This window comes from Aphelocoma coerulescens, chromosome 15 (assembly GCF_041296385.1).
Source record: "Aphelocoma coerulescens isolate FSJ_1873_10779 chromosome 15, UR_Acoe_1.0, whole genome shotgun sequence".
Lineage (NCBI taxonomy): Eukaryota > Metazoa > Chordata > Aves > Passeriformes > Corvidae > Aphelocoma > Aphelocoma coerulescens.
The window spans coordinates 10,241,114-10,255,003 of NC_091029.1; the positions used below are offsets into that span (position 1 = coordinate 10,241,114).

Sequence of the window (13,890 nt, forward strand, 5' to 3'; positions counted from 1 at the left end):
GCCAAGATTCCCTCAGGACAACAGTGCTGCAGGATTTTTACCAGCTCCCTCTGCACAAACATGTGTGTTGCACACAATCCGGTCATACTCACTCTTTCACCTGGACACCAGTGGCATAGCTGGAGCAGCCACCTTCAACAGACACAGAGAACCCCCTCTTGCCATCCGTGGCTGCTGGCATGGAGATGAGGGTCAGTGTATAGGGCAGCTGCTCACGCAGAGACTCAGTGGAGTGTTTTTCTATCATCGGTGTCAGCACAATCTGGTTATGGCATTTTCCACTGGAAGAAGTGAAGAAAGTCATTATGGCAATGTCCCATCCCTCCCTGCCAAACTCACATGTCTGAGCTCTCTCACTGACCACAAGCCATAGTATTAGTGTTCACACCACTACTTCTTCCCTCCCTCAAAGGCAGCTTCCTGGCATTCCACAGAGTAGCATTCAGCTGAACCACTCTGAGCCAGCTGCACGCGGCAGCAGGGAGAAGCTCTGTGGCGACGTTCAGCTCCTCTTACCAGTAGAGAGTGGAATGTTGCACCAGTGCATAAGTGTCCCCATCTTCGATGATCACTTTGCAGCTCATACAAGCAAAGCACTCGGGGTGATACTTGTATTCGCCAGCCACCTACAGACAGAAAAGGGAGTAGCTTAGGAGGGCCAAAACCCATCAGCAGATGCAGCTCCTGCTAGCCTCTCCAATTAACATGTTCATTCACATTCACGTCTCTAAGGCAAGGAGCAGTTTTTTACTGGAGAGTTATATTAGTCCATTCTGTCTTTCCTGAACCCCATCATTGGCAGATGCAGCAGTTTGCAGAACTCCAAAACAAACACATCAACAAGCTAAGCAAAGCTTGTGTCCCAGGAACCTCTGCTGTATTTGGCAGCTGTTCAACTATCAAAAACAGTTGATAGTCTGCTTCAGACTAGTAAACAAGGTATTAAACCTTCCTGTTCAGTTGCTCTTGGCAAGATAACTAACGTTATGCCTGAATTAATAAAGCTGAAAGGGCTTTTTTTTTGGCAGACAGGCAATGCACAAATTCAGATATTTAACCAGTCAGCTGACAGAAAAAAAAGTACAAACTGAGACAATAAAAACCTTTAAAGAATATTTTTATTAATTGGTCTGTTTTTCTATTTTCCTTATGAGAATTCCTTTAGTGACAGTATTATGCAAAGACTTTTGTAGGCAATGAGACACTGTCTGCACATTTCTCAGTATTTCCTTTTGAGTTAGCAATCATATTACTGAGTACCATTCTGCTTTTTATTTAGGCTCCAGAAAAATAATGGTTATGTTTCATTCTTGGCAGTTTTAAAGTTTAAATATTTGCAAGGTTGTGCAGGAGGGGAACATTTAGGTGAGCCCATATCATGCAGGCAGAGTTCAATGCATCAAAGCAGTTGGGGCTAGCACTGCTTCAAGACACCGTCAGCCTGAAAAAGCACTCTGGCCACAACCTAGGTGGGACTTGGATGGTAACCTTCCCACAGCCAGAACCTGCTGCTTATCGTGGGCCGAGAGCTTTGACTCCACAGTGCAGTGGAAAATCACCCCGTGGAGACATTGAGGCACTGTGCTACAGAAACTGAACAGATGTCCCCTGAATCACCTTTCTACTTCTCAGGTCTGTACTTTTCAGCACCTTATTTGTTCATATGCTTCAGATCCTCACATTGCCCTCCTTTAACAGCTACCCCCATTCAAATTAATCTTTATGTAGAAGATGAACATACAATCTTCATTTCTAATCTGAGATTAGAGTAACAAGGAGATTATTATCCTCAGTTTATTTGGTTATCTGAATACCTAAGACAACTACCAAGTAAGTTTGAGGAGTTGGAGGCAGGCATGTCCAAGCAGGAGTCCTTCAAAGTCCTTACCATCACAGGTCCAGTCATCAGCAGAGAGCAGCCATGGCAAGATTCCCCAAACTTCCCCCAGTAGTCTTTGTGACAGTACAGCTTCCCATCTTTCTCATAGTACCAGTTAGTGAGGGGATCCTGGCATTCAGAGCACCTTGAAGGAAACAAAGGAACAAAGTTCCAGCTGGCAACAAGTCACAAATCAATGGTCCTTTCCTGCATGGAGAACACATTCAGCAGCAGCTCACCACCAGGTAGGTCTGCCAGTTATGGATGTACTAAACCCTTCCACTTCCCAGTGCTCTTTGAACTGAAAATTAGCACCAAACCCAAGGTTTGTAAGGAGAAGCGAAATCAACCAGCACAAAGAAAAAGAAGCTTCCAAAGTTTAAAACAAATCCCACACATTGAAACACATCAGTAGGTTTATAAATTCTGCTTTGTAAATTTTGCTCCTCTACTTTCTCCCTCTTTCTGGATGCAAATTTCCAGCTGCAGAGCTGCCCAGCATAGAGAGAGCTCTGCTCTGTTTCTACTTAGTGTTTCTATAGCATCACCTGTCTTGTGCCAGGGCACCTGCCTCCTCAGCCAGTTTAGGAATCGGGACAGAGAGGCAGGATCCACTTTCCTTTGAAATGCAAAGCCAGTTTTGCACCAACCTTTCTGGAAAGCTTTTCTATTGATCTGTAAGCAGACCTCTCCCAAAAGGTAAACTGCAGCACTGTGCATTTGAAGGGAGAGTTTTCAAAGCAGTTCATCTCCTGAGCTCCATATACTTACTGCATCCACCAATTAACTGTGATGAAAGTCCATCTCTCTCAGCCAATTGTTCTCCCTTCTGCTGATGATGGTGCATGAGAAAATGAACACCACAAGCAACCCACCAAAAAAACCCTAAATAAAATTAATTCTCTGATTTCATTAAGAGAATCCCCAAATCCTTCACATATCAGTCAGCCTCTATTTCAACAAGCAACCATTATTAATCCTCTATTAACATCCTTTCAAGAAACAAACTTCCCCCTCCTACCCCCAGCAAAAGAAAAAAAATCAAGGAAAAAAATGCAGCAATTCTACTGCAGATATCTTCTAGCAAATCACAAGCAGAACCCAGCTTTGCTGAATACAAAATAATCCTGCCTCAGCAAGATGCACTAGGCAAGGGAGTTTAACTTCAGCAGCATGGAGGTGTAACTTACTGGAGAGATAAGGCACAGACAGCAGTTGCATCATTAAGGATTATTCCATCAGCCCTGGACAGCATGCTCTCAGACTTTAAAAGGAAAATAAATCTGGCACTGGCCATTTCTGAGGGCAGAATCCAAAGCAGGTTAGTCACCAATAACGGGTTCAAAGAAACACCTTGAGGATCAATGCCATCATCAGCACGATGTTTTCCCATATATGGGAAGAAGCGTTTCTTCTGCCCCTTACCCCAACACCTGTCTCAGTTACTACACTGGGGGGGAACCACTGCAGGGAGATGGGGGTTTAGGTGGGTGTCCCTCCGGACAGCCAGTCTCCCTCAGCACCCAGTATGTTGGAGACTGCTGGTGGCACTGGAGGAGCACTTTTTACATGCTCCCAGGGCTAAGATGAGAGCTACAGTTGACTTCACCTCTCACAAGCTTTCTGGAAGCTTATTTGTGCCAAAGACATTCCTTGTAAACTCCACCAGCTTGTAATGAGCGTGATGATATGTGAAGCTGGTCATGCTCCAATACGGAGAGAGTTACTTGCTCCATCTCAAGAGATTGCAAAACAACAAGGTAAAGCTGCTTGTAAGCTTTAGGGAAAAACACACCTCATGGAGTATTCAGCGCTGTACCCTCCCCTCAGGAAGACTGCTCCTTAAAATGTATTTGGCTTTTGTAGTGTTTGTTCTCCCAGCTGAGGAGCATCAAATCCTGTCCCCCCTCCAAGTGATGGGAAAGAACACCAGCATATGCAAGAGGCCCTGCCAATTTTGTGTGAAGCATAGGGAGCAGTAATTTAAGATTGCTGCACATGGTTCCTACATAACTACAGTTCCAGTCTGGGGGCACTGTCATGGTTACACCCTGCTCCTGGTATGCAAGAGACCCAGAGGGCATCCCAGTGCATTCTGCCTTCAACCACTGGCCTTTGGCTTTCATTTGCAGTAAATACCCCATGCTGAATGAGCAAGTAGGTGAGTGGGAGGGAAAAAAGAGCAAGTGGAGACTAACAGCAAAGATTTCTATCATTTTGTGGCAGGAATATCTGGCTAAGTACTGACAAATCGGATCCCTCAGACTTATCCAACTCCTCCATGCATGCCTATACCAGTGTGTGTGCTCCAGGAGTGATTACATCTTCAAACAGGGAGCTGTGACCAGGCCTGCACTTGGGATGCAGACAGCAGTGCTGGAGACTGCTTCACCAGAAATTCAGGACTTGACTTTCTGTCTGTGTTCTCTCCAAGCAGGTGGGTCACTTATTTGTTTTTAAGCACATCACCTTCCCCTCCTCACCCCTCTTCAATTTCACACTTCCTTTTTCTCCCTAAGTAAATGTAAAATTTCTGCAAAAGCAATACAAACTGCAATTCTGTTTAGGTGGGCTCCACGGGATCATGTGCATTTGTCTTCCCTTTACCCTTCCTCTAGTACTAAATGGTTTGATTCAACCTTAGAGCACTTAGTTAAGTTTGCTTCCATCCGGAAGTAAGCACTGGTATCTAATTTGGAATACACCCATAGCAAAATGAAGGTGAGGAGGTGGAGCCAGCAGTCAGTTCTCTGCTATGTAATTAAACAAATCTGGGCAGGACGAGTTTGCAGCTTAAGGCTCAGAACCCCACCCTGGGCAATGAGGCAACAGGAATAGAGCAAGCAGCCCTGGAGAGGCTGGAAGCTGGGAATGGGTCTAACTGGCCGCTTCACTGCCAGGAACGGGACATGGCTGCAGCCCATGATGCCAAATAGCACCTTTGTTACTTACCATGCATTCTGTAACCTTGAAAAGGCTTTAGTTTTGACAGGTGTGGGAAATTGTCTGATAGCACAGGAATGGCTTCAATGCCTTCACCAAATGATAAAAGCATCAAGTGATTGTTCCACAAGGCTCTCATTGAAGAGATATGTCAGAATTTTATCCCAGAAGATACAAGAGTTGCCATTTCTTCCTCTCCTGCCTCACTGGAGCTGTGCCATTGCACCAAGGTTCACATCAGCTGAGACAGGAATGCAATTACTGCTACAAGTATTAAGGAAGCTAACCTCTGCCAGTCACCACAACCAAAGGAAAGGAGTATGCCATGCTCCTCTATCTTTTATAGATTAGAAACAACTAATCTTCTCCTAGATTATTCTTATTACAGAATAGCAAACCATGGTAATCAAGTTTCACGGAGGAATGGTAACAGCCATACCTGACGTGCTTCCTCTTGATGCCCAGCCACCATTTTCAGAGCTGCAGAACCCTACTCTGATTATACAGACCAGACATTATGATTCTTCGCTTCCCAGTTTTGGCTGTACAGAATAAATTAATCTGCCTCCCACAGCCATCCTCCAGGGACTGCAGGCAGCATCTGGGTGCAGAGTTCAGCCCTGATGCTCTGCAGCACAGCAAGTGCAGAAAGAGCTCACAAATCACTGCTCCACAGACTCTTGGTTTTAGGGGGGGTGGTAGGAGGATCAGGTCACAACAGGTAACCAGCATGGTTTCAATTGATGTGGCATCTGTTTTACAGCTAAATGAAAGCCAATACCTTCATGGAAGCAAAGATTTCCCCAGTATTGAAGAGACAGATCCCTTTGAGAAGGGCTCATTAACCAGATGCTCCCCTCACACACACTGTCAGGCCAGATCAGTTTATGCCAGACAAGCTCAGAGAGCTGTGGTTCCAATTCTGCAGGCAGGGCAGGGAGAGGACAGTCAGGCAGACAGAGAGCTGCAGAATAAAGCATTACCCCAGCCTGTAGCTAACCCAAAGGCTTACTCACCCGGGCTTAGCAGCAGTGTGTGCACTGGCTACGTAAGAGACACAGACAAAGAAAAACAGACTACTAGAAAGACAGAGTGATTAAATTCTGACTATGCAAAACCATTTCCACACATTCAGGAGAAGGTGTTATCTATGGCTTAGCATAATATCCTACACATATTACAAATAACAAGTGTCTGCTCGCTTTCTTTCTTCTGAAAGCAGCTGCTGTTTCACAAAGTTGCCTAAAGAAGCTCAGCAACTGTGCAGCAGTATTTACTCCTAACCTGGCCTGTTTTACCAAAAGGCTTCTTACTCCTAAATCAGTACAACAGTGTTTGCAGAACAGGATCAATAACAAGCAAACCCGAGCAGAGGGGATAGGAGGGAGACAATGAAAGTGCAAGCTGTGCTTTCCCTCATCCATCCACCTAATCAGCACATCAGTGTCAATCACCAGCCTGGCTGTGTTCAACCCCACTGACTTTTCTCACTGTGGAGATGCAATGCAACCAAAGTGTTATTCTGGAACTATCACCTTTCTCAATTCTCATTTGTTCAACTGGACCAAAACCGAATAAAAGTTGAATTAACCAAAATATCACCAAAGTATCCTTTCCATGTAAGGAAAGTGTGTTGCTCATCCCTAGTTACCTGCAAAGTACCTGGTTTCTTTTCTCAAACAGGATTATGTGCTGCCTTGCTGCAGATTACATCACCCTCCTGAACTCCCACAGCAGCACCTCACCTCACCCAGACACAAGGAGCTTTGGAAGAGAAGCAGCAGCAGCCACATTAATCTCATTCCTCTGCTGGTGAGCAAAGCACAGGGACACAGGGTACAGTGGTATATCTAGTGCTCTCTGGAAGGGAGCCTACCTGGCTACGTGCACATTGGAGCTGTTCCCTCAAACTAGGGAGCTAGGAAGGGACTGACAATAGGAATCTTCCCTGTCACCTCCTCAAAGCAATATGGGATCCCAGTTTGAGGCCAGCTGTTTCTGGCACACGAGCATGGGACCTCATTCTTCCAGCCTCACACGCAGACTGCTTAGGATGGCATCGCAGGGGGGAAACCACACTTTGGAGGCCCACTGCTAATCCTATGCAAGACTTACCGAAAAGGATCCTTGGGAGCGAAGTAAGCTGGAGCAGACAAGTAACTTCCCATCTTCAACACTAGATAAACCGGATCAGCCACAAACTTGTCCAACTGCCTCTGAACAGCTCTGTTCTGCCAACATGGCAGCAGCTAGTGCTCATTTACTCTTGTGCTGATTCAGATACTTCACCTCCCTTTGAAGCTGCCCAAGGAATGCCAGGTCTCCTGGCTGCTCATTCCTTTTCAGATTTTTCCTGGCTCCCATTGGTATAACCATCTTCTCCTGTGCTCAGCAGCAGCAGCACCTCGGGAAGGACAGAATCACTGCTAACCGGGCTAGTGGGACATGCTGCTGCAGTAATTTTGCGAGCTCTGCTGCCTGCTAACTATTGGCAAGTTTTCCCTTCTCTGGTTCCACCCAAGGGTGGGAGGGGAGGAGGAGCCATGGCAGGCAGACAGCGGCGGCTCCAGAGCTTCAACAGGCTCTCGCTCCTTCACAGGGTTGGAGCTCTGATCCAAAGAGGGGCTGCATACTTAGTGCTGAAAGAGAGCAGCTTTGGCCAAAGAATACAAGCACATACACGTGAAACTTGTCTTTGCAGCAGCCGCACGTTCTAATGGGGAAGTCAAAGACAGCAATGAGCCACATCTCCAAATATATCAAATTAACTATGTACATTCCTAAACCCTTCACAGTGAGTGGGGTTATCCTGCCTTTACAGCACCTACAATCCGTTCACCTTGCTGCAGGAGGTAACTCACAGTGTGCTTCATCCAAGGAAAAACTGCTTTCTTTCCAATACTGTTTTAAGAAATCATTACAATCCTTTAACTGAATCATCATCTCCTAAATGGAAGCTGAGAGGCATAAATCAGCACGGAGTACTCTCTCCTGCTCACAGCACATACAGTTGTATCATTGTGCTTGTCTGAAGCCAAGCACAATCTCCAGTGACCTAATCAGCTAAAGCTGCTCGCAAGACACTCAAAAATGCAACAAACATATGCCGCTGCACTGAGCCTGCCCATTTTTGTACAGTCAGCAAAGCCTGGCATGCCTGAACACAGCCTGAAAACCATGCTCTGTTCCAGAGGCAAGAGCACTCAAATGTGCTTTTCCTGGAGATGCTCATCTCAGCTGGCACACTGTTCAGGGATGCTTAGGGCTGGAACAAGGCAGTCTTGGCTGCAGATTTGACAGCTGCTGCTCGCTGTTGAAGTGTGCAGAAACCTAGGCAGCTTTTAGCATTCTTTTTTACTCCTTTTTAAAACTTTTTTTAAAATTTAATTTTTAATAAGAAGCCATCTTTCTGAAGGGAAAAAAAATAATCTCCATTTTCCCCATTCAGTGGGGGTAAGCCTGGCTGTAAAAGTGCAGTGAAGCCTAGTGCTGCAGAGCCCGATGTGCTTGTCGGTTCCAGCATGGGTCTAATTCCTTCTGACATTTCACACAGCTCTACTGGAAGCAGCAACACGGTGAGTCTGTGTCTAGGAATGCGCTCTGGTCTCCCACATTCTCTATATGTTGGGTGCTGAAAAGGGGCCAGCGCTCGCAATCCTGCGCTTCTCTGGCTATCAGCACCTCCCCACCACACACACAACACCTCCCGTGCAGCCCAAGCCCCTCCCGCCTCTATCACTTACACAAAAGCCTTTCCCCACAGTTCTGCTGCCATGGGCTGAACGCCCTCCGAGGGGCATTCCACGTGACCTCATAAATCCCAACTCTTCAGACAAAACCTTTGAAGATTTGATCCACAGATGTGATAAGCAGCCAGCTAGTCTGTGAATGAAGCCAGCAGATAAAGCCTAACTTCAAAGTAATAAAAACCACCCAGACAGCTAAGCAACTAGGAAAGGATCTTGTTTAAGACTTCCTTAAAGCCAAAGGACACATAGTCAAATGTCTACTTAACAGGAAACTTCTTATCAAAATGATTTTACTTCTGCAGCAAGACCAGCCAGTAAATTACTTTTGGCTACACAGAAATGTCTTGTTAATTCTTGCTTTTTCTGTTGTCTCTATGACCTATTTGAGAACACACTGTCTCTGATAAAAGGGCTCTGGAAAGGTGATAATGTGTTCATACATTCTAGATCTGAATTCCTGCCAGAATGACTGTACTTCAAAAATGCCGATAAACAGGTGTGTGTGGGGGGGGGGGACAGACCTTGTGTAATTTTACTGATACCATCTCTGGGGGCCAAAATGCACAGGAACAAATTTCTTTTTCACCAAGTAAAGTCAGACATCAGCATCTTCTCTCTTGCAAATGCTGACAGCATTTCCACTACAAACAGGTAGTCATCATGGGGAGAGCTTTTTTCCTCATTATGGTTTAGAATTGTGCAGTAACTTTTGCCAGGAAGACTGTAACTAACAAATGAAAAAGAACACATGAAAAACCTTAACGACGACTTACATGATATTTGTCACCGAGTCCCGGCCATTACAGATTTATCCCCATAGACATGCATCAATCACACAGCTATTGTGTTATTCCAGTGATTAATAGCTCGAGCCAGCTGGGCAGCCTCTCGATACTCTTTGCCACACATCTCGTGCTGCTCAGTAGCATATCTGCAGACAGATGTATTGCTCAGCACATCCGCCAGCCCTAAGATACACAAACTTATCCTGTCGCTAACAGACACTTCGATATGTGTGGGATTGAGGGAAGAGGAATCTGCTTGGTGCCTGAAGAGTTTGCAGCAAACCTTTCCTTTAGCATGGGCGCAGCTTGGAGGCATTCCAAATACTTCAGTGCAATTCCAACACCTCATTGTATTTCCAAGGCACTTAACATGTAACACGTGCTTTGCTGCTGTTGAAAGACAGAGTCAGCTCCTGAAACTGACACCGTTTGGATCCGCACGTACCTCTGAGAGCTCTTGCACTCGGATCTTGAGTAAACTAAAACGAACAGTGAAGTGAAGTGAAGTGAAGTGAAGTGAAGTGAAGTGAAGTGAAGTGAAGTGAAGTGAAGTGAAGTGAAGTGAAGTGAAGTGAAGTGAAGTGAAGTGAAGTGAAGTGAAGTGAAGCTCCATCACTGCATCTCACTTCTAAACAGCAGCACAACTTCAGAACAACACCGTGATGCTTCTCAGTACCTCACATCACCAAGCACATTAGGAAGGAGAATTTTTATCTCTACCACACTCACCTGATGGCTGCAGCCCTCCTGAATGAGTGCGGGCTGAGAAGCAAACCAAGGAACTTCAACCCACTGAAACTTCATAGGTTATATATAGTTTGGGAAGCAGCGACTTCTGCTCTGTAAACGCAGCACATATGGCAGTAAGACTGGCACTTACACCACTGCACACTGCATCCTCGCTCCTCCTTGACATGCTGCTTTGGGTCTGTGAAGACCAGGAACTTCTCAGGGAAGGATCCTGTCTCACCCCTGTGAAAGCCTACCACATTCTGGGCTGTGTGAGTAATTTTAATTACCTTGATATAATAATGCTCGATAACAGTACCCTAAAGGACAAGCTGCCAATTCAACCAAAAGAAAGTTTGGACTGGAATGCCCCATTCCTCCTTAAATATAAAGCCTGGTCATTGATGCCCCGTATGGGATGGGATAGATTCCTCTGAGGAATGAGGCCACCTGCAAAGTGCTTAATTGTTCCTTTGAATTTGTAAGCTCTTGAACAGTCATAGTGATCTGTGTGCCAATAGGCAGCTATTTCTCCCTGAATCTGATAGTGAGCTCCTGAATTTCAATGCTGAAGAAGACACCACCAAAGGAACATTCCCAGGAGTCTGCAGGATTAGTGAAGAGTTCTCACCTCTGAGGCCCCTATCATTAGCTTTCTGTAACTGCCAGAAACTGGAGAAGACAGGGAAGAGGAAATTTTTGTCTTCCTGCTTCTACCTTAATTCAGCTGCCTTTTATTACTACTGATCTTTCCCCTGCTCTCAAGCTCAGCTGCTGTGTGTATAAACCTGCCTTGTGCTCACAGGTGAAAAGCTAAAGGAAAAGTCAAAGCACCAAACATCCCCACAATTTAAATTCCTCCTAATACACACCTTTGCTTACATCTTTATTTGTCCACATTTGTGCTTCAGATCCTGTTCATCCATTTGTCCTTTGGGGATGGAGCTGCTTTTGGAAAATCAAGGCCTGTGCCAAAGAGTTTAAACCAACAGCAGTGATCTTAAATCTAGAAAATACAGTCTGGAGAAAAGGCTAAGTCCACTAAGTCTAGGGTTTCTGCTATCTTAGAGGAACTGATGGGAGACATAATCTGCTTTCTGACAGGGGAAGGTTATGTGGATAACAGAAGAGGGGAGAAAGTTTGTTTTTCATGACCATGGCTAGAAGAAATGGATTTAAATTGTGACACGGGATTTCTGAAGATAGTAGACAGAAGGTTCTAACCCTGAGTATAATGAAGTACTAGTGGACAGTCTGGGAGACAAAAACCCTACAGTCACTGGAGTTTGTAAGGTGACCAATTTCTTGATCATCCCTAAGCCACAAAAATTACTTGCTTCAAATATAAGTTGATAGTAGATATACTAAAAATGGAAAACAGATTTATAAAAATACTCTCAGAAATCATCTAGTGTATCCTGCACCCCCAGACCACGTTTAATTATATATAGTCTTCATACAAGTTTGCCTGGCTTGCTTTCCCCTCCCCCTAAATGTAAAAAAGAATCAAAGTGATTTACTAGGTTTTGCTGAGAAAAAAAGTATTTCTGTAGCACACAAAATATGGCATTCAGTATAGAAAAATCACATCTTTGTAAGACAATCAAATCACTAGAGCTGAGAAATTAGTAGTGCTTCTTTTCTGTTCAGTAGGCTAGAGCTTAGGGCACTCCCTTGATCCATGGATAGCTAATCCAGCGCTCTTCAAACTCCTGATCATTTTTCAGCTTTTAATTAACTGGTTTGGATATAAACTAAATGGTATATTTTAAATCTGCAACTGTAAAATCACCAGTAATCCATCAGCTTCTGCTACTTTTGAAGATATACTGTGAACATTTTTTGTGGGTTTGGCTTTTGGTTGAGATTTCTGCAGCAAGCCAGTGTTGCTTGGCTACTTAAATTATTACTAAATTAAATTAGGTTTATTTTATAGACCACAGTACTAGACATGCTCTGTTATTTCACGGTTAGGAAGGAACTGAGCCTCAGCTCTCTTCCTTCCTAAAAAGTGCTTAAGCACCCTGCTAAAGTAAGAATTCCTGCCACCATTTCCAATTATTTTCTTTCTATGTATCCATTTTCCATCTGTATGTAGTCTACAGGCTTATCTTGGGGTGACCTGAATTTGTGATTTTCAAATAATCAAAACTGATTTTTTACAAATACCATGTCCTTAGGATAAAGCCATACTGCTATGTCTGGGTCTTCTCATTCCATCCTACTCCAATTCAAATATGCAATATCCCTACAGAAAGTGGGGATTGTCTTTACTTTCATTTGTCATCAACTGCAGAAAAACAAAAACAACAAAAACACCAAAAATAAACACTGGTAATAATACTTTATTCAAAAGTATAATTCAAGGCATTACCTTCTATTTTCCAATATGGAAAAAAAGTTGGACTGAAAACAATAAAAGCAGCAAGCTCTTGGTCAAAAGAAGCTCTTCCAATAATCCCCTGAAGTAAAAGTGATCTAAAGCTAGGAAAAATACACCTTTTCACTTCTGTCTTTCCCTTTCTTGGTGTAATGTTTGAAGTTCCGTGCAGTGCAATTTCCAAATCCAGTCAAACTGTGAAAAGCAGTGACCTTTGAAAGCGTGTGCTGTCTCAACAGAACTCAGAGGCACAAAAGTACATTCAGAGTTAATTCACAACAGACACTGTGACAGAAACATCTAAGAAACTTCCTCAGCCAGATACAACCCATCAGATTCAAGCCTAAGGACCAGCTGGCCAAAGAACGGTTTAAAGTATCTGAGATATACAAACAGGGATTTGCTCTTTCCTCAAGCCACAGCAGGGAAAATGCAGATTTCAGAGACAAAGCTCCTATATACATGCAGTTTGAGGAAGGAGGGAAGTGACAAAAACTTAAATCCTCAGAGACACTCAAGTACGTCAGCTCCTGCCAGTGCCAAGCCTGACCAAAAACAGAGCTAACAAGCCTGGACCAGTGCCAATCAGCATTAGAGAAATTATGTGCCAGTCCAGGGAGTCAGCTAATCCACAGGAAGACTGTAAAAAACACTCCACAAGAGCTGCTGGAACTCACAGCTACCAGCTGCCAAAGCCTCCTACCCGTAGAGGCTTTTTAAAGTTTGGCTTTGGGATATCAGGCACAAGACTGCTGCTCAGCATGATTTAGGGACAGCAGAAGAAAAGGAGGAACACAGTGCAAACTGGAAACTTGTTTTCATGTACAATCCTACCCTGGAACTAGGAAAAAGGGAAGGGCAGCTTCCTTTACTGCGGGTTCCAACTGTTCACTGAGCACAGCAGCCTCAGTGGGTGCTCAAGCTCACCAAAAGCACACAGCACAAGAAGTAAATCAGCAAATACACAAAGTTACTAAACAGCTCAAAGTTGATGTCTTCACTTGTATAAAACAAACCAGCCCAGAACCAAAAACCAAACTTCCATTATACAATATAACCTATGAAAACAAATTCTCTGTGAAGTGTCCCAAAAGCAGGATTTGCCTCCAGCTCAGCTGTTCCTCACCTCAACAGCCCCAATAGCAAGAAGCACCAAGACACTTGCAAATCAAGACCCACAAGAGAAATACATTCAACGGCAAGAGAGACAGACTTCCCAGCACACACAGCTTTGGGTTTGGCTACTGGCTCAATCTAGGGAAGCTCAACAACAGGATACTAGACTTTCAGGGAGAAGAGAAAACCAGGATTAAGAAAAGCTGCTTCAGTATAACTAAACATTAATACTAAAACCAATAGAAATCCAAAATACTGGGATTTGTCATGATATCAAACTGTAATTGTGATTATTAATGTATCATTGTA

General features: G+C 44.2%; 1 protein-coding gene across 1 annotated transcript in view; it reads right to left on the reverse strand.

Moving 5' to 3' along the window:
- LIMK2 (LIM domain kinase 2) overlaps window positions 1-13,890 on the reverse strand; it is a 31,245-nt gene that overhangs the window by 13,759 nt on the left and 3,596 nt on the right. Inside the window, exons 3-5 of the mRNA XM_069031287.1 lie at window positions 1,889-2,024; window positions 517-626; window positions 93-281 (exon numbers count right to left, since the gene is read on the reverse strand). Coding sequence (XP_068887388.1) covers window positions 93-281; window positions 517-626; window positions 1,889-2,024 — 435 coding nt within the window. The remainder of the gene's footprint in view (window positions 1-92; window positions 282-516; window positions 627-1,888; window positions 2,025-13,890) is intronic.